The following is a 21,042-nucleotide window of genomic DNA, read 5'->3' on the forward strand; positions in this document are numbered from 1 at the left end:
CCAGAGGAAGAGAATTCATTTGATTATCCGGAATATTTTTCCCCAATTGCGATGTTTACAGTTGCAGCAGACAGAGGAGCGGAAGCGAGGGGAAAATCGTTGGATGCGACTACTATAAACAATATCTCATTTCAATTTAATGATGCTGTAGCTCTCAGGGGGAGTGAAGGGAGCGGAGTCGGAGTCGGAGCAGAGGTCAATTCAAAGCGCATAATTAATTCGCCTGCTCCGGGATGCAAAACTCAGTGTGCTCTATTTTTCCAGCTGTGAAGTTGGTTGACATAGCTCGGTTTTTGGTTGCAGTTGCGGTGCCTGGTAGAGTAGGGGACAGTGGAGGGGAAGGGAGAGGAACTACGGTTTACCTGGCGGAATTTAAACGACAAAATCCATGGAATTGTCGAGCAGAATGTAAGCGCAGCTGTGGCGCCTCCAAACGGTGGCAGCTGCAAGTAATAATTATATAGTTTAGGTTAAATGAATCAAATGCCTTTAATTTTTCGAGTTGGTATTCATAATAACTGTTTTTTTTTAATAGTAGTTAGTTTAGTATTTATTTTAATTCTTTTTTTCGCATATATTTATCAATTGAATTTCTCATTGTTTTTTTTGTGTTCAGCTGTAATCGTGTTTTTTTTTTGTGTTGTGTTCTTGTTTAGTTTAGCTACTCAAACTAAAACTAGTTACAGTTAAATGCTTTAATTACACAATTTATTAATGTATAGATATACTATATATTGTTTTTGCTGTGGGTTATTATTTAATATTTATGATATTTTACATTTAACAGCCTTATTATTAGCATTTATTTAGCTTATCTGCGGGGATTATTACACATTTGCAATGAATGAAATCATTATTAATTATTGTTTAAGTGCTGTTGTTGTGTTCGAATCGACTTTATTCTAAAGGTTTTTGTTTTGTTTTGTTTTTTTTTTTTGCTTACTTTGTGTGTGTGGATTTTTTTCTTCATTGATTTAAATATATTTCGTTAGGGTTTTGCTAGGCGTCAATATCCGTTTTTTTGTTGTCTCTTCATATTATTTTTTTTTTGGCTCAAACTCTTTGCAGATTTCGTACTAAAAATTACATTAATCTTAACTATATTTCGGTGCTATTTGGGTTTAGGATTTCCATTTTGCTTGCCATATTCCATATGTTTTAATAAGGATTTCAAAATTCTATTTACAAGCCAACTTACACATTTCGTTGTTGTTGTTGTTGTTCGGGGGAGGTGAAAGTCTAGGCTAGTTATGAAGCGATCAAGAATGATTTTTTTTAGCTACTTGGGAGGCAAAGTGAGGGCAACTATTCAATAGAAATTGCAGCTGCAACGCGTGTTGGTTTTTTTTATTTGTTTATTAATTTGTTTTTACTACGTTTAACATATTCAGGTAATATGTTAATTTGAGCTTCGTTTACAGCTGAAATTTCATAGAAACTCAATATATTTTAGCTATAGTTTGAGCTCTTTTGTGTGCACTCTAAGCTTGTATTTGTTTGTCTCTACTTTTTAGTTTCTGAGCTACCATTTCACACAAGTGTCTCTCACTCAAAAACTTTCACGCCACAATAACCAAGTTAACTATTCAGTATATAAAATATACTATATATAGTAGACAGTATATAGTATTTACTATACATGGTATACAGTTTTTACAGTAAATATTATATACTATAAACTAAACAGTATATACCAAATATAGTATATAGTAGAACAGTTGGCAGTATATACTGTAGATAATATATACCAAATATAGTATATAGTATACATATACAGTACTACGAATAAGCAGTATATACTGTACTTAGTATACAGTATTTACTTTACGCAGTATAAGGTATACACAGAATATACTATATACTATATACAGCATATACTATAAACTGTGCGGCACATACTATATTTTGCATATATTGTAAACTGTACAGTATATACTATATACAGCATATACTATACATAGTATATATAGTATAAACTTCATTACTCTCTCCCCCTTTGCGTCAGCATTCACAACATTCGCTTTGCTTTTAACTTATGTCTATTTACTGAGCAAAACACACACCCAAAAACACAAGCACTGGGTTTAGTTTTTAGACATTGGCACTTGTATTGCCGAAACTACTCAGGAATTTGCTATCAGCAGCCAGGCTACTTGAACTATGGGCAGGATTAACAAGTAGGGGCTTGTTGTTGTCACCTGTGCCAACATGGAATTGCTGTTGCTGCTGTTGTTGCTTGTATGTCTGATATGCATCCGAACTCACAGCGGACCAAGTGCCATCCTTGGCCTTTACGTAGAGATGCTGTTTGCTCGGCTGCTTGTTGCCAAAATGATAATCACCGGCCGCAATCGAGGCACTGGAAGCCCAATCGTTGAGCAACTGATTCGTTGAATTGCACAATGCCGAGAAATCGGCATCGATATTCAGCTGCTGTTCCCCACCGATTGGTGGGCCACCGGTTAAAAAGTCCATATTATTATTGCCATTGCCACCATTCCGTGTTGCTGCTGTTGATTTGCCCAGAATGTTTGTTTCGCTCTTGAACAAAGACGCTGTGGCCTTTGGCTGTCGCTGGCGTCTCAAAGTGCCAGCGCCGCCACCGTTGGCCATTTGGGCGGCCAACGTTGTGTTGGCATAGGCGCCCAAGCCCTGCTTCAATGCATTGCTGGCCAAGAGCAATTGTTGCTGCTGATTGAAGGGATTTGTGCGTTCTGATTTACCAGTAGTTGTAGCTGCCACTCCATTGTCGTTAATGCTTTGCATGTGATGATCCATTTTGTTCTCGGTTATGTTGATCTTTTTATTATTGAGCTTGGCCGGTGAACCGTTGCCCATGATGGCCGTTGAGGCCGTCGATGTGGTCATCACATTTGGCTCAAGGCAGCCATAATGTGCGCTTGCTGGTGCCGAATACATGCCCGTCGATTGGTAATCATTATTGCCGGTTATCAATGTGCCATTATTGTTGTTCGTCGTCGTTATTGTAGTTGTTCCTGTTGCCGTGGGCTTTGTCCCATAACGATTCGCCGTCTGATTGGGATTTGGATGTTGATTCTGATTCTGATAGAGCTTCACATTGGCCACCACATTTGCTGTGGCATAGGCGCCACAGCTATCGTATAATGATGAAGCTCCACCTCCGACTCCGATTCCGCCTGCCATTTGGCCGGAAGTTTGTGCAACGCCATTGTGTGGGCTTTTGAATGTTGAACATGCAACTTCCGCATAGTCCGGCATATTCAATGGCGAGAGTCTGCAAAACACAGAGAAACAGAGAGAGAAAGAGAGAGACAGAATGAGAATGAGATTGGGTATTAACTGTGGCTTAAAAAGCGTATGTCTGGGACACACACAAATTCATTTCATAAATCAATCGTAGGAAATTGCTTTTGTTAGCCGCTCTCACATCACAGACACACACACACACGCGCATTAACTGAGATAAATCGAAGTAAGGTGAGGAAGTGTGAGCAGTTCATTCCGGAAATTTGTTTGCTGCAGTTCATTACAAAATTTTGCGATATAACGACGCCGACGACGACGACTTTTCCCTCCCAATACAATTTTTGCCCATTAGCTGGGCGTGTCATGCATTTTAACTTTCTAATTAGTCGACGCTGAAACAAGCTACAACAGGAAAAACAACCAGAAACAACAAAAAAAAAAAATACTAAAGGAAATCACTGTGAACAACTTTTTTTTCGCCACATTCACTAACACGCTTTTCTCTCGTCGTCTGTTTTGCACAAATTTTCTATGCGCAAACTTTTTTATTGCGCAAATTTTTCGTGCACTAATTAGCTAATGAGATAATGCTTATCTATCGCAATTTCCCAATGAATTTTTCCTCCTCTCCTCATACTTTGAATTGACGATTGCGCGGGTGTCTTTCAGGGACTGTTTGGAGCATAATTTGTATGCTTTGAATGCATAAAAATAAACCGTAAAAAGAGCTTATAGCAAAAGTTTTGTAAAGCAGAACATGTTTACGACACGCAAGAATAGTTTTAGTTAGCCAAAAAGGATACTGAACGGAATAAAAAGGAAAAACCGTTGAAAGGAATTAATTGCAGCGAATAAATTAGGGGATTTATTTCCAGAGAGGAATCAAACAAAATAAGCGCAGTGAATATATCAGAGAATTGTTTTTTTTGAAGGAAATTCAACAAATTGAATGCAATGAATATATTATAGTGCTATATATAATTAAATTTACATTAATAGAAAACCGAAATTTATTTTTGAAATGACTCATATTATTTGTAACACAAATGGGTACTCTAATATATAAAGTAAGGAGTGGAAGTACTGAATTTACTAAAGAATTTATTTTACAAATAATTAAAACTCTATAAAAAGATATAAAACAGTTAAGTGTCCATATTCAACTTATCAAACATAAAATTCGGAAAATTGTACAGCAAATTTTTATTACTTAAAGTAAATCAGTTATTTCTATTTCTATAAAAAAAATTATCATATTAGTTTAAATAGAATTCTAGTCACGTTTTCAATACTTGAAAATATATTCATTTAAATCGTAAACTAAAACTATACATCTTACTATGTGGAATCATATTCCATATTTCTGATAGATTGTCAAATTAAATCAATAACACAGCAATAAGCACTTAATTTTCGTTGATTGCTTTCATTTTTCAACTCTTGAAATCTCTTGTCTGCCCATTTAAACTGCCGCTTTAAAAAGCCTGTGCAAATCCTACACAAGATTAAGCATCACTTTAATGCGCTATAAATAGTCCACGTTTTAACCCCTTTTTGTGTGACACCAAATAAATGCGAGAGACACCTGCCACCCTCAAAAGCAAAGTGAAAACAACGCGACATCAGCCACATACGTTCTCATTTTAAAGACGCCTGAAATTATGCAACGGAATTTGGAATTTTCCAGCAATTAAACGTGCCCGTGACAAGGGAATACAAGTGCCTATTAGGATATCGAATTGGGGAGAGAGAGAGAGACAGCAACAGAGCAGTCGCTCTCTCACTCTCTTGTGAACTAAACGCATTTGCATATGCTTAAGACTTGGACTTTGTGACAGGGGACAATGCCCGGGGGGCTATCAATTTTTAATTGTTAATTTAGCGGTGCAAATTGCGCACATACTAATAAACCAAATAGATGGAAACGCGAAACGAGAGAGAGGGAGATAGAGAAAGGGAAAGGGAAGCAAGATGTTGTTGTTGTGTTCCTTAGGCCATAAAATGTTGAAAATCAGACAACCCGAAAAGAAATTAAATATTTTAATTGGAAATTCAAATGACGACGAAGTCGCGTGCGTTGCCCCAGAGGAAGGAACAAGCACACGGGGGGAGGGAAGTAAAGGTGTGTGTGTGTGAGTAGAGGAAAATGTTGTGTTTTTTTTACGACTTTACAACGTTGTTAAAATGCACAACAACACAACAAGCAGAAGAACAACCAGAAAGTTGCCAAAGTACATAACGGAAAAATTGAAACGGAAATAATGAAAATCGCGTAACGGAAGTGGCAAACAGCATTAGAGTGTGCTCAGGAGGGGTGGAAGGGGGGGAGAACACAGGAGTGCTATAGGAAATGCTCAAATTGCAGTGGTGTGAGAGGGAAAGAAGAGAAGAGTGAGAAGAGAGAGAGACAGTAGAAGATTCCTGGGATATATTGTAAAAAAAAGTCAAAACAAATAAATGCGTAAAATGCCGCAAATAAATATACACACACACACACACACACACAGAACTTTGGGGTACCAAAAAAGCGAGCTAAGCTGAGTGGGAGTTGGGGGTGGCTTTGTTCAACGGGGCGTGGCAGGGGTGGCAAGCCAAGCAAAGAAAGAAGCAGCAGAAGAAGAAATAACACAGAGCAGCAATATGTCGCCAGCAGTTGCGTCTTTTTATTGCGCCTTGTTTTCCTTTCAGTTATTGTTGCCACAACGCTACATTAAGCTTTAAAGAAACTTCGACAACAACACCAACAACAACGGCAACAACTGAAAACAAAAACATGAAAAACACGGCAGAAATTCTTTTCTCATTTTTTTTAAGTAAGAACTAAAAACAAAGAACCTAAAAAAACAGGCCAAGGGAGGCAGCAAAAACTGAGGACAAAGTTGGATTAAAGAGATATGGATTAAGATGGAAAGAATGAGAGAATGACACACAAAACAAACCAAACGAAGGAAGAAAAAAAAGTAAAACAAATGTTTGTATAGAGAATGAAAAGTTTGCGCTGGCTTTAAAGACAGGTGAAAACTATTGTTTTATAGTTCCCAAGAGTTAAATGCTAACGCTTTATAGCGATAGCTGCTCAACGACAAAAAAAAAACAAAAATTAAGATTAGAAGCTCACTTTTGTAGTAGGCAGCAGTTTAAGTTTGGAATATGGAAAAAAATCACTTGAGCATTTCATGATTAAAATATAGTTTTTATAAGTGATAGCTTTAGCTTAAATAAAAAAGCGATATTTATTTATATTTAACTACTGACGATATTGTGAAGAAAGTTTCATTTCTGTATGCAAAAACTTGATAAATTTTTAAGTAATTTAAAAAACCCAAAGAGAAGATATTTAAATTAAATATTTTCAGTTTCAAGGCGTTAATTAAGTTAAGTATGGAATATTGGAAAAGTAGCTTAAAGATTGCTTTTATTATTATATTGAAGTATCATTTTAACATTTAAGAATAGTATTCAATTAAATGAAAAATAACATAAATAAATTTATATTTTTAAATCATGTATAGAGTGTGATTAGGTGAAGATTTCTTGATAGAAATTTATTTACGTCTTGTGAAAGTTTTGTTTTTTTGTTAAGTAACGTAAAAACGTTAAATAAAGAATTATAATTGAAAACCGAAAGTAAAGTTTTAAAGATTGTTTAAAGAATTAACTTTTAATGATAAATTCAACTTGAATATAAAATATGTATATACAAAATGCATAGTTCCAATACGCATTGTTTAAAAAATCAATTTCATATTTGAATTAAAATTATAAATAATTCAATAGATTGTCTGTAGTTTCAATCATCAAATTAGAGGAATAAAATAGGTATAGGTATAGGAAAATCTTTTTAAGTATATATCAACATCTGAACAATGACAAATTTGAGTTGTCTGAACGTTTGAATGCTTTTCCTTTTATCTTTGCATTTGTCCACTTGTGACAGCTCAACTAGGATTTAGCGAGTGAATAACTGAGGTAATTTGCGATATCTGCAACTGGCTCGTTAAATGCGCTGTTCTGCATATCACTTAGCCAACCACCGTGAGTTGGGCTATGCATTAAGCGGGCGGCAAAAAAAAAAGAGAGTGAACCGACTACTGCATCACCACCCAACATCACCCACAGCAACGAACAGCACAAAGCAAACAGACAAATGTTTAAAAATATACAAACGAGAAATATGGAATTCATATGCGTATATGGAAATGAATGAGGAGGTGGAATGGGGGAGAGAGAAGAGTGAGTGAGTGGGAGGCACAACAACATAAATGCCCGCAGTAAAGCTCAGTCAGGGGAAAAGGGGAACCCCAATAAAGCGAGGGCAGTGGCTGAGGATGAGGATGAGGCAGTGCCAGGTTGTGGCAATCGCCATGGCCCAAAGTAAAACCCGTTCAAGTGTAACAATTTAATGGCGCTTGTTGTTGTTTACGTTTTTTTCGGGTTGGGAGAGATGTGGAATAAATGAAGGAGGAGCTTTGGGGTGGATATTTCAGTTTGGTTTGCTTTTGGTATTGAAGTGGGATGCGGCTGCAGCTCCGCAATTTTTACGAGCGAATCGTAAATAGTGCTCGTCGTATTTTCCTTTTGCATTCGCTTGTATGTAGTGGTAGTAGTAGTAAAACATTTAAGCATTTGACGTGGTTTTTCGGCTGCGTTTCTCCTCGCATCGCAATTTTTCGTAATTAAACAGTCAGCGAAGCGTAGACCCCAGGATATTAAGGCAACTTCCTGTGCGCACGACGCAGATAAACAAAGCTCGTCCGTTCCCCTTTTTAAGCTGTACAACAACCCTTTCTCCCTCTCTCTCTTTCTCTTTCTGGGCAAATCATGCTTACCTCTCATAATCAGGCAGCGGCTGTTGTTGTGTACGGTTTGATTGTCCTTGTTGTCCTTGCTGTTGTTGTTGTTGCTGCTTCTGCTGTTTGTGTTTCTGCTGCTGCTGATGTTGCTGTTGAGCTGTGGCCTGTGCGTAGCCCGGAAGTTGCTCCTTTGTCGTACATGAGGCGGACGCTTGTCGCCAAACACCGCCACTGGGATCGATCCATAGTCCATTCGAGCCACCAGAGTTGTTGCCACCACTCAAAGCACAAGAGTTGCCACCGCCAATGCCACCGCCGCCATTCATTGGTAACGTTGGAAACTTTCGCACGGTGCCGATTGCGTGATTGCCTGTTATAAAAAAAGAGCCAAAGCAAAAGGTATCGAATATATAGTACACACATTGAATTGAGGTTTTCTTTTTTCTTTTTTGGGTCGTTAGCAGCGCCAATTACAAAACTAAAACTCTAGCGAACGTCTTCGTTCTTTGCTTCGGGCTGTAAAAACAGCAAAAGCGGCAACGTGCAAATAATAAAAGACGGAAATAACATTTTATATTCAATTGGCAAGCATTTCCTCCAACTCTCTCCCATTCCCTTTTTATATTTGTGTAGAGTTTTACTAGACAATTGATGTGATTTTCACGTGCGCATTTGTCGTTTTTCCAGCCATTCCTCGTTTCGCTCTTTATCTTTTTATCGTCGGTTTAACCTTCGAGCTCTGTCTCTCTCTGTCTATAAGCTTATTACCCTTAGGTATCCTGTGCTTGGCCCCTCTAATGTTATGAGTGCGTGTTGCGTAGTTCAGTTTTTGTGGCTAACAAAACGGCAGCCTAATTGAGAGCAGTCATAAACGCAAGCCAGCGGAGCGCACTCATAAATCATAGATTATATGAGCTCTTCATTCAGCTTGTACATCGAGCGTTGCTTTCTGCAAAAATTATCTTATCAAACACACAACTTTTTCCCCAGACATCTTTTTTTTCTGTTCTTGTTTTGTGTGTTGCTTTTCTCTTTGGCCAAATGGAGCTGTTAATGTTGAGATTTGTGACCGCTTTGCATTTATTATGGAAAGGCTATAAACCATGTATGACAAGCGAAGTTAAAATAGTGCCTTCAAATGATTCTCCATTTGCAGGATTTAAATTAGCAGCAAATTTAGCTTATGCCTCGATATCCTTTCTTTAAATTCACAATTCTACCTCATCTCTAAAAAATTTAACATAACGACGGTAATGAAAGGATATATGATTGCACTTACAGATTGTTCACATAGTAAGAATTTTTTAATTTTGAATGCTTTTCAAATTCGAGTCTGGCCTTTAATGTCTATATACTATATTGCAGCTTTCTTTCAAGTCTTTTGTGTGTTGACTTTTAGGAATAACTACATGTAAACTACTTGAAATTGAAATTAATTTCAACTTGAATAAATATATTTATTATTTTCTGCATAGACTTCTTATCTTTTGTTGTATGATGCTGGCCCTTAAATTATTTTACGAATAAATTCGCTTTAGATTGTAGAAAATTATTATTTTTAGACTTTTAATGCCGTTTAAATTCGATACATTTTACCGTATTTTATATATTAAGAGGCTTCTTTTATTTTTGTTAAATAGGGTTTCTAGTTTTTTATATAAATATTCTAAAATATTATTGAAAATTCCTCAGATCGTAAATTTTAGATTTAAAAATTTCCCAGGAATTTCAAATAAAATTGAAATTAATTTCAACTTAAATATTGCGTCACTCAGTTCATCTATAGACTAGTACTCTTTTGTTGTTATGCTGCCTTAAAAATTATTTGACAAATAAATAAGGTCAGCTTCGTCGATGTAATTTTGCGCCTTTAAACTGCTAATCCGACTATAAAATCACGTTATGCTTAAGCCCAGACACATTTGCAATGCTCAATTGAGCATTCACCTCATAAATTGCAAAGGCCAAAAGCAAAAGCAAAAGCAATTGCCACCCACTGAGGCAAAGGGCAGTAGAAGCAGTTACATTCTACCATCTAAAGCTAGTCTGGCAACTAAGCCGCTGCCACCAAAACTTAAGCTACAACAAATGCAAAAAAAAGTATATTTAAATTGACGACATTGCTGTAAGGTTAAGGAGAAGGGAGGGGGAGGGAATAGGTAAATGGTAAAACTCACCATGTAGACTGCCCAGCGAGGTCTGCTTGATAAATTGATAGCGCTTGAATAGAACCAATGCGCCCAATAGAAACACAATTATGGCAATGATGGAGCCCAGCAGGACGATAAACCAGGTCTGCGTTAAAAAGTCATCGGCAATATCACGACTGATGGGATAGCTGCACAAAATACACAAAATACACAATAGGAAAAGAACACAAAAAAAGGAAAAGAAACGGAATGAGCATGATATCAAAGCTGGGCAGGAAGTACGTGCCTAGGCGAGGCTTAGTTTAATGGCCGTCCGCCATGGCCTTCAACGTTGAGGCAACACCATTGTCGTTTGCCGTTAATGGATTGATGTGAATGTGGCGCTGCTGTTGTTGCTGCCACGACTCCGTGCCACCGTTGGCTTTTGTCCCAGCAGCAACAGCAGCAGCAGCAGTCAAATGAGCTCGACAATGACACACAATAAAGCCACACACCATCTCTCCCATCTTCCATCTCACATCTCCCCCAGTACTCACCGCGTGTAGCCGGTGTCCAGTGATTGGGTCCGTGCATCGATGCGTAGCACAGCCGGTTTGCTGAAGGGACCGACGCCAACGCGGGTGGCAGCCGCAACGGCAATGTAGTAGGTGACGCCCGTGGTGAGGTTTGCCAGCAGCAGAGTTGGTGTCGCCGCATCAATGGTCATATTTTTGAATATACGCGTCGTATTGTGCACATCCAGACCCTTGACGAGCACATTGTAGCTGGTCAGGATGCCTACAGGGGATGCCAGCCACGCAGCAGCAACAAGCGACAGACAGCCAGACATCCAGACAGAGAGTGAGCAACGAGAGAGAAATGAAAGACAAATGAAATTAAATGTTAACAAGGGCTGAAAGAAAATAGTCGCGCTCATACGGTCAACCGAATGCTTAAATGCCCTTGCTAAAGAGTTTAAAGGCACATTTTCACATTTATACTCAAATTGAATTTACACATTGAACAGATAAAAAAGAAAACATTCCAGTTTTTCATGTCAACTTGAATGAAAACAGTTGCAGTTATTTATGCAGGCAAGTGAAAGTTAAAATAACTTTGTTTATTGATGATGTATAGAATGACGTAAAGGCTGAATTTTATCTCAATATTTTGTGCTATTTTTATAGGTGAAGTTTGTAATAATATTTGAATATAAAATGTATTAAATTCTAACTCACAACTCTAACTCAAAAATTTCAAAAGCAAATTTAGTATAATAATCGACTTATGGTCCCAATAATATTCAGAATTATTGACAATTAACTTGTAAGTTATTTTATCTGCAAATTTCTCATGCAAAATTTGATCTTTGAGCTTAAACTATTTTCAACGGAAGAATTCAGTATATTCTATAATTTTTAGTATAATTAATATTGCTTTTGCGTACAAAAGATGAGTTTAATTATAATAAATATTAAACTCATCTTTTGGTAGAGTTTAATATGGTATCTGTTTAGTAGCAATATTAGAATTTTAGTGCATCTCAACTTTCAAACTTTAATAGAATTATGTTAAATTCAACATTTCCTCTGCTTACTAACTTTATTACAATTATATTGAAAGTAAAGGTCATTTATTTCGCTTTCGGTGACCGCCACCAAGTTGATCCTTTAGTCGGTATACCCTAGAGAAAAAGGCGCCTCCCGAACTGCAGAGTAAGCCTAGGGATTTGTGTTTAGTACGTACCATTGCGAGTGCGATTCGGTTGCGGGGGAAGCCATTTCAAGAAGACGGAGGTGCGATTGAATTGGATGGCTTCCATGCCATACGGTGCTGCCTCGGGCACTGTGAGCAGCACACACACACACGCACACATAGAAAGTAAACAAGGAGATGAAACAAATGAGATTGGGATTAGTTATGTTCAGCCCCTAAAAACAGCATGAGGTCAAGAGCTGCAGCTGATTAGCAGACAAGCTTTATATATAGAGTACACAAAATAACTAGCTGGGAATCTGAATCTTACCATCTTCCAGAGTGCGAGCGTGTCTCGAGTTCGAGGGTTTGCCTACGATGCTCTTGTAAAATGGCACAAGAAAAAACTCATACGTAGAAGCCTTTGCCAACCCGGGCACACTGCACGAACTGATGCCTTGTCCTTTGTTCAGGAGCGTTAGCATTTTGTATTCCGCTGAACGCAATTCGCGAGCATACAAATAGAAGCCTTCGATGTACTGGCCATTGTCAATGTCCCAGGCGAGTCGAATCGTTGTCGAATCGCTGGCATTCGCCTCGAGCAGTTCGACGATGTTATTCGATTGCAGCAACGTCTCCACATCGCTCAACAGCAGCTGTGAGCTGGAGGAACTTGCATCGCTGCCATCCCGCACTCCGATCAACTTGCCAGCTGTAATTGGCTCTGAGATGGGCGATGGCGGTGAGAAGCCCAAAGCATTCTCGGCCCGCACAATGAACATGTACGCAGCACCCGACTCGAGGCTATCCACGGTGACAATGGGCTCACTTAGCCTGCTGGCAATCGGTATCCAGGTTTTGCTCTTGTTCGTGCAATACATCTCCACGCTATAACCGTGGAACGGGGAGTTGCCCAGCTTGTCGCTGCTGGGCCACACAATGGTCATTGCGTTGGCTGTCGCATTCAGCACTGTCGGTTGCCCCGGAGCTGTGGGACATTTGCTTTGTTCGGGCGCCCGGTAGAACTTGATGTTCGGATTTGTGGGCAACTCAATGCGTAGGAAACCGCTCCACGTGGATTTCCCCGCCCGTGAGCTGGCCACACACGTGTACAGTCCTTGATCCTGTTGGCGATCCAAGTCGGAGATTATCAAATCACCGGCAGCGGTTATATTCAGCTTGGCACTCGGATGCACCGGGATGCCGTCGCGATACCACGAAATTGTCGGATTGGGCAAACCAATTGCTTTGCATTGCAACGTTGCCAGCGATTTGATGGGCAGCGTTTGATTCACCGGCCCAGCGATGATTATGGGCGGTGGTCGATCCTCCTGTGAGTCGAGGGTGATTTGCACCCTCGATGTTATGCTGGCCACCTCATTCATGGCATTGCACACAATCACCAAATCCTTGTCGGTGCGCTGAAAGCGTGTCAGCGTCAGTATCGAGTGTCCTTCCTCGGTGTTCAGACTATGAAATCGATCCAACGGCGGTGCACCCGGAAATATCAGTGTGCTGTTGTTCTTGATCGTCCAGAAGATGGTTGGCTTGGGGTTCCCTGAGGCGCGACACTCGAAGGATGTGTCGGCTCCCAACTCGACCGATTTACTCGCAGGACGTTGTATGAATTTCGGGGGCGCTACATTGTGCATATTTTGTGTGTGTGTTTTGGGGGGATCATATAGGAGGGTAAACTAATTAGCTAAATGTGCTAGACTAGCGCTAGTTTAATATGGTCAACGAGCTTAAAGTGGTGGCTAATAAGTAAAGTTCGCCAAATATTGTATCGGAAATTTCATGTATTTAAATTGCTACTGAAACACACTTTAATCTGTGTAATAATTGCTTTGCATTATGATTGAATATCAAAGGTTAATCGATTGCAAATTGAGTAAAAGACGTCAGAGTCTGACATCGGCAACTGAGAGCTTAAAAGTTAATTAAGTCAAGTGAAAGCTATTTAAAATGTAAGGTAGTTTAAAGCTTTAAAAGATATAATTCAATAGGCAAAATGATATATAAATGTATAATATTTACATTTAAACTCAGTTTCTGCTGCTGATTTGAACGCTACTGTTTTACAATTTAAAATCTTGTCATTAAGCTCTTGCATTGTTATTGCTTTCTTTCCGTTACGAAAATTGTGTTTTATTTTTTTCCATACAATGCATTCATTCAGAAATATCACTTTAATATCTGATTAGCATGTGCATTCCTAATGTTTATTTTATATATCAAATTTGTGGAATATATTTTCATAGAATGCTTATGCTAAATTATACATTCGCAGTCTAAACTCTGATTATTAGCTTAGTTGCTTATTAGAATAATTTCATTTCTGATAATCTCTTAATAGCAAATACTTTTTTCCATTGAGAATTTTAAATTTTATTTATTTTTCAACATCAGTTTCAAATATTTTCATTACCTTTTGCATTCCCAGTGTGTTATTTCCAATTTGAATAATGTGGGGTAATATTTTGATTATTTGAAGACTAATTTATTGCTCAAAATCTTGTCATCTGCATTCTCTGTTGATTATTGTTGTTATGCAAATTGTGGAATTTTTTATTGTTTTGTGCAATCTATGATGTTATTTGCGTCTATATTCCTATTGTCAATTTTTATAATAAAATTAAAGCACTGTTTAGTTTATACTTCGTAACAATCTTCTACATTCCTGTTGTTGTCGCTTCACTCCCTACCTAATAAACATTATTTGCTTCAGTTCCACTTTAAGCTCGTGTCATTATCTAGTTGTTCTGCTAGCAGTGTATTAATTGAAGCCATAACTCACCGAACACTGTCAGCGTGCCCATGGCCGTGATGGCGCCCACCACATTATCCGCCTCGCAGCTATATTCCCCTTCGTCCGCAATGGTGACGCGTTCCAGTCGCAGACTGCGATCCTCCAGCACACTGACGCGGTCTGTGTATGGGGCGACATAAACCAAATGAGTTGCGATTTTTTTTTGTGGCTGCTGTTGCCTGAATGAATTATGGGATGGAAAACTTACCTAGCGGCATGTTGCCGCCTGAAGCGGTGCGCAGCCAAAGGACATCGGGCATGGGATCTCCGCCGACGCGGCAGGGAAATGTGACGGAGGCGCCTTCGAGAACCGTTTGATCATGTGGGCCGCGTATGATGTAGGGTTTAACTGTGCAATAAACATAATGAGACGCTTAGCGGCATTTAGGTGCAAAATCCACAGTGCCAGAATCCCACAAAGGACCCAAGTCACATTCCAGCAAATTGAACATGACACATTGATTTGAGGTGAAACTTGACGTGCGAGTATAAGAGAGAGGAGGTAAGGGGAAAGGGAAGGGGAAGGAGCTGACTTACCGTGTACTTTGAGTGTGGCCAAAGAGGATTCACGCACACCGACTGGATTCTTGGCAATGCATTGGTATTGACCCTCGTCACTCTGACGTGCATCCTGTATGGCCAAATTGCCACCATCAACGATGCGTACACGCTTCGAGCCCTCCCAAATCCAATTTCTGGCCGCCCTTCTTCCATGTGACCGTCGGTTCCGGAATGCCACGCGGTGGGGCGCACTCCAACAACGCCGTTTCGCCCTGGGCGATGCGTGTGTTTTGCGGCTCCAGGCGAAACTCATCGCGAAGCACTGTCAAACAGAGAGAGAGAGAGAGAGAGGAGGGGGAGATATAGAGATGGAGAGTGAGAAGAGTGACAGCGTTTTAGTCTCCGTATATGTATGTGTGTGTGTATGTTGGTGTGAAGGCCTCTGTCCATTTGATTTCTCCATCTGCCGTTGCTGTTGTTGTTGTTGGTTATAAATTATCTTGGTTTTGCATGATAAATGCCCGTCCCTGTCCTGCCTTAACCTGCGGCACTCTCTCTCAGCTTATATAGGTGTGCGCTTTTGTGGGTGTTTGCGGCATGACAGCAAAGATAAATTGTTGGTAAATGGCATAAATGTGATTTTTATACGCCATACGCCATGTAGAGAGAGATGCCGCCGAGTGACTGTAGCTCATTTGTAACACACAAAAAAAAAACTGTGTGGCAACGCCATTTGCACGCAGCTTTTTAGTTAATTTAATTCACCACTCAAACTTCTTTCTCATATTTAAGCGTATTGAATTTTATTTCACTTGGTCAAATCAAGCAAAGATAACTTATTGTTTTGTATTGATAAAACAGTTTGTTGTTGGCAAAGCTTGAAGAGCTAGAGATAATAGTAATTTGATTCGTATAATCGATAAGACTGGTACTGGAGTCAAAAATGAACTAGTAACTCGATAAGTTGTTTAATCGAACTTAAATGTTATCGAATAATATCCATGTGCTAAATGAAAATTCTCTTCCAATATCTTTCTACCTTTTTATGCATTTCACATAATTGGGAATTCATTTTCTCGATATTTGTAAACAATTCTATTTCATTTATAATAGTATAGAATGAATATAGAGAAAATTATGTGGCGTCTTAATATATTTGCATGTTTTTAAATATCATTTCAAGCTACAATTTAAAAGGCACTTTCGCTTTAGCAGCTCAAATTTACAAGTTTAATTAAATGCTTTTGGCATGCACATTAAAGTTTATGCAAACATAGTATATCGTTTTTATTGCTGCCTCAACTCTTCTTCGTTCGTTTGTTGTTGTCAAAAGGTAGAATAGAGACTCCATTTTCATTCCTAGCGCAGACGTCTAGCTTCACGTTCAGATTCCAGCAGCGTGAGAATGTCGCCTTCACGCACAGGTCCCTTCACATTGCGGATGATCTGACGATTATTTTCGCCCAGAAATTCCACCTTCACTTGTGTGCACTGACCCTGAGAGCCGGTGCGTCCCAGCACCTTGATGACGCGAGCCCAGACAATTGGTCTATCCATATTGTATTGTACTCTTTTTTATTAAATTCTTTTTGGTTTGAAAAAGAAAAATTTACAAAGCTTGCGCTTCTGCTTGGCTGTCTAGTGAAATGTGTGAAAGATATCGATTAAGTAGAGAAGGAAAGTCGATAGACACAGAGTTGTAATCTGAGGAATGAAAGTTATCGATGAAGTAGAGAAGCAAGCAAGACGATATACACAAACTAGAAATCTACTTGGTGAAGGTTATCGATTAAAAAGAGAAGCAAGCAAAGAAGTCGATAGACACAGAGTTGTAATTTGCAATGCCGGTAAAAGTGCTGTAAAGTGTTCTTCAATTTACATTTGCAAATTTTTGATTTAAATGAAATGCACTTTGAAAGTACATTTTAAATAATTGAACGCGCAAAGTGGAAGCCGAAGCAGATGCGAATTTATTCATGCGATATTTGCAGCTTAGTAGCAATTTTTGCGTTTTAATACTTGGAGCATTTCTAAAGGTTCTTTTTTTTTTTTGTTGCCTTTAACCCAGCGTAGTAAATCACGCTATTATCAACATTTTGCTTTGCCAACCGCAGATTTAAGGCACTCACTAACTCAGCTGTCTGCATTTATTTTGCATGCTCTCTCGCTTTTCTTTCCTGCTTTTCTTTTCTATTTTCTATTTTTTTGCTTTATACTTTGTACTCCATCTCCATCTTTCAACCTTGCCATGCTGTGCAGTCTGTGGTCAAATTGCAAACCTGTAATTTGCACACCTTGCTTGCCCCATGAGGCGGCGGCTGCTGCTGTTGCTGCCACTGACGTTGCTTCCACCTCGATTTGCACAGTTATAAATTTGCTATGCGAATATTTGTCCCACACACACAACACACAGACACATACACACAAGCGGGGGAGTAGTGCAATAAATCAAGTAACTTTCAAGTGCTTGAAAAGCAGAGCAAAGTACAACATTTTTTTTTATTTTTTTCATTCGTGCCATGAAAAGCGAGCTTTGTGCATTCACTTCTTATATACTTTGTATATAGCGAATAAATCCGAAATGCGGCAGCAGCTTTTACGTAAATTAAATTTCACTTTTTTCTTATTATAATACATCTACATTATATTCTTGTATTTTAATCTCCCAAAGTGAATAAGCGCATTTTCTGTTTCTTTTTTTGTCGGTTTAGTTTTTGCTTTTCTCTTCCCCACACTCTTTTTACGCTGTGCAAAAATGTTGAGCCATGACTTTTATTAAATTTAAAGTGATGTCTATAAATCAACATAAATCAAAATATATTTTCTGACGAAAGTGAGCACGAAAGCGAAGCACAGCAAGAAGAAACTTTTAATACTTCGGAAATAGCAACAACAAAAAAGCGAAGCGCCCATCCCGACATCGTCCGTATCCGGACACCGACTTTCTGTCGGAGCGAACGAAACACAGCAGGAAACACGCCAACCATCAATAAATTAATCAAAGTCATAATCAGTGTCAGGTTCAGTGGCACTGGTGAAAGTTGTAGGCCAAATTCTCAATTGGGTCGTGGCTGTTGTCGTGGTCCGTGACTCAGTGAAGCGGAAAAGCGCCGCTGAAAAGGTGCAAACTGCCAGCTGGCCAGATAATGAGTTAATAAATGATCGTTAAGCCAATATTTATATATAGTATATGACAGCCCCTATACAAAAATAAATGTTAAAGCCACAGCGCCACAATTAAAGCTATTTTCAGACGGGCAGATGCGAGAGAAAGATACCTGAGCAGGAGAGTTGGAGTTGGAGTACGTCGCACACATTGCGTATGCGTAATGTGACAGAAATTGCGCTGACAACATCAAATATGGGCAACTTATGTTTATTATTGACACACAAAATAAAAAAAAGCGAACGAACGGAAAAAGAAAAGCAAACTCTACCCTCTAGTCAGCTTTTATTGCCTAACCCAATCAATGTGAACGGTTTTCTCCCCGCCTCCCCCCCTCACTTCAGACATGAGTCGCAATAACGACGTTTTAACCAAGCAAACAAATTTGACGTGCTTTTCGTGATTTACATGCAAATATTGAAAAATATTCCCCAAGGATACCGCAAAAAGCAAACCAAACCAAACCGGCTAAGGCTAAACACGAGCAGTACCAGAAAAGAATAAATAAAAATAAAAAAAGCAGCAGCAAGGAACAGGAAGAACGAGGAGAACTTCCAACGTCAGGAAGCAAATATCGATTTTCATGTGAAGGCGGTTGTGGAAAATGAAAGAGTATGGCAAATAAAAGAAATATTAGCCAACAAAAGACAAAGTGGCGGTCTGCGGTGGCAATAGGGCAAATGGGAGTTCAAATGGGGACCCGAAAAAAACGAACCGTATATATACACTTTTACTGTTGTCCGATATGTCGGGCTTATAGTATGAATAATGATCTCGAAAGTAGGTTTTACATTAAAAAGAAATGAAAACAAAAGTGGGTTGCAGAATTATGATAAATATGCTTAAATATTTTATATTAATGTAGGTTATAAATCGAAGAACATTATACAAAATTCAGTAGATTTCAATAATAATAATAAATTTAAATATAAATAAAAACACAAAAAACATATAAAACACAAAAGTAGGTTTTAAATTAATATAATATGAAAACAAAAGCAGCTTGCAGAATTATGATAAATATGCCAAATATTTTATATTAATCTAGGTTATGAATAGAAAAAATTTATGAGAAATTCAGTGGAATTCAATATTTTTAATCAATTTAAACATAACAGACATTTCTTATTGTTAGACAGTTATGTTTATTATACATCATCTCTTATCTGCAATATCTCTATTTATTTTTGTCTTTTCTTGAGTCAAAAATAAGCTTAACTCTCATACTATATTTTGTATATTTGTCCTTCACTTGCATAAACAAATTTGCTGATTTTTTCGAGCATAAGTTAAGTGAGTTATTCTCTAATCTGTTGTGATAGCACAAACTCTTGTCAAAGCATACATTTAGACCTGTCCCAACCTCAATAACCATGCTATAGCTACACTCTAGCCATGTGTTCCCATAAATCACACATACAGAGAGAGCTCTGTCACCCAAAAAAAAAAAAAAGGAAAAAAGAGGAGAAGCAAATAAGGAAAAGCTCAACTCAATCCGTTCACTCAACCCGACAACCAACTAACCAGCTGAAAAAGGCTTCAAAAGTCAAAAAATGGCAGTAAAAATAGAAAATTCAGAGAGAGCAAAAGAGAAAACTAAAACGGGTTAATAGAAGCAGAAGCAGTGACAGAGGCAGAGGCAGCGACTGAGGCAGAGGCAGAGACCTCTGACAAGACAAGTGGGTGCGTTCATGCGGAAAACTTGTAAACGCAGCTCAGCTAGTTAGTTAAGTGGGCGTTGCTACACCTCCAAGCGAATCCTGCCCAAACACAACACACACAGCAAAGACGGCAAAAAAAAAAGACAGTCGCTGCCCTGGGCATATCGAAGCCCAGCAACAACAACAACAACTGTGGCAAAAATCAACATCAATTTAGAATATTAAAAACGCAAACGCGTGCGTGGGCAACGCTGCTGACAACGATGTTGTGCCTGCCTCCTGCTTTCTCTTTCCCAGCATGTGGCGTGTGGAGTTGAGGATGTGACTGTATGTAAATGTGAGTCTGTGTGTGTGAATGTGAATGTGGTTGTGAATTGAGGACTTACCCGCCACTTGCAGCGTGGCATTGCGACTCCGTGCCACGCCCAGTTCGTTTTTAGCCTCACACCAGTAGACGCCGGCATCTGTTTCGCGACGCGAATTGACAACCTGCAAATAAAAAAACAGAAGCAGAAAGAAAGCGAGGGTAAGAAAAAAGATTAGACATGAAGTAAAAGCTGAGAAAAAGCATGAGCTTAAGGGCCAAATGTGAGCAAATTTTAATTGAAACGAGTAAAAGATTGTTTTTCCAACTCGTTATACTCTAACCAAAGGGGGAATTTGAGGAAATATGTGCAGCCAAGATGAGTAAGGGAATTTCATATACGAAAATTTCATACTATGAAAATATTAATATTAGAAAATTATCTTTGGAAATAATTTTAAAATTAATTGAAAGTTCCGTCTAAGAAACTCTAAAGTTTATAAACTTGTGTTTGTTTTCAATTTGATTTGGTATATACTGAAGTTTAGTATACGAAACATGTTAAATTTATAAAATAAAAAAAAAAAAAAAATCGTTAGCAACTTAAAAGCTTATCACTTTAAGTTTGCTATCTATCTATCTAGTTTTAAAAATTATTAATTGAAGTTTGATTTAATTTTGATTAGGTAAATAGAATGACACATTTATAAAATAACATTGGCCCTGTATTTAAGTTAATTTTATTAATTGTGATAA

At 38.4% G+C, this 21,042-nt stretch overlaps 2 protein-coding genes across 2 annotated transcripts in view; both read right to left on the reverse strand.

Annotated features, from left to right (window-relative positions):
• Nucleotides 1-499: 499 nt before the first annotated feature.
• LOC132783581 (roundabout homolog 2) overlaps nt 500-21,042 on the reverse strand; it is a 52,823-nt gene continuing 32,280 nt past the window's right edge. The window contains 11 exon segments of the mRNA XM_060788834.1: nt 500-3,256; nt 8,058-8,391; nt 10,199-10,359; nt 10,708-10,948; nt 11,897-11,995; nt 12,177-13,484; nt 14,643-14,774; nt 14,863-15,003; nt 15,192-15,336; nt 15,338-15,477; nt 20,369-20,471. Of these exon segments, the coding sequence (XP_060644817.1) occupies nt 2,092-3,256; nt 8,058-8,391; nt 10,199-10,359; nt 10,708-10,948; nt 11,897-11,995; nt 12,177-13,484; nt 14,643-14,774; nt 14,863-15,003; nt 15,192-15,336; nt 15,338-15,477; nt 20,369-20,471 (3,969 nt within the window). The 3' untranslated portion in view covers nt 500-2,091.
• Nucleotides 16,327-16,808, reverse strand: LOC132783586 (small ribosomal subunit protein eS28-like). Its single transcript, XM_060788842.1, has one exon. It carries the CDS (start codon nt 16,710-16,712, stop codon nt 16,515-16,517), a length of 198 nt encoding a protein of 65 aa, XP_060644825.1. The 5' UTR covers nt 16,713-16,808; the 3' UTR covers nt 16,327-16,514.

The sequence above is a fragment of the Drosophila nasuta genome, chromosome 2L, assembly GCF_023558535.2.
Source record: "Drosophila nasuta strain 15112-1781.00 chromosome 2L, ASM2355853v1, whole genome shotgun sequence".
In the NCBI taxonomy this organism is placed as follows: Eukaryota; Metazoa; Arthropoda; class Insecta; order Diptera; family Drosophilidae; genus Drosophila; species Drosophila nasuta.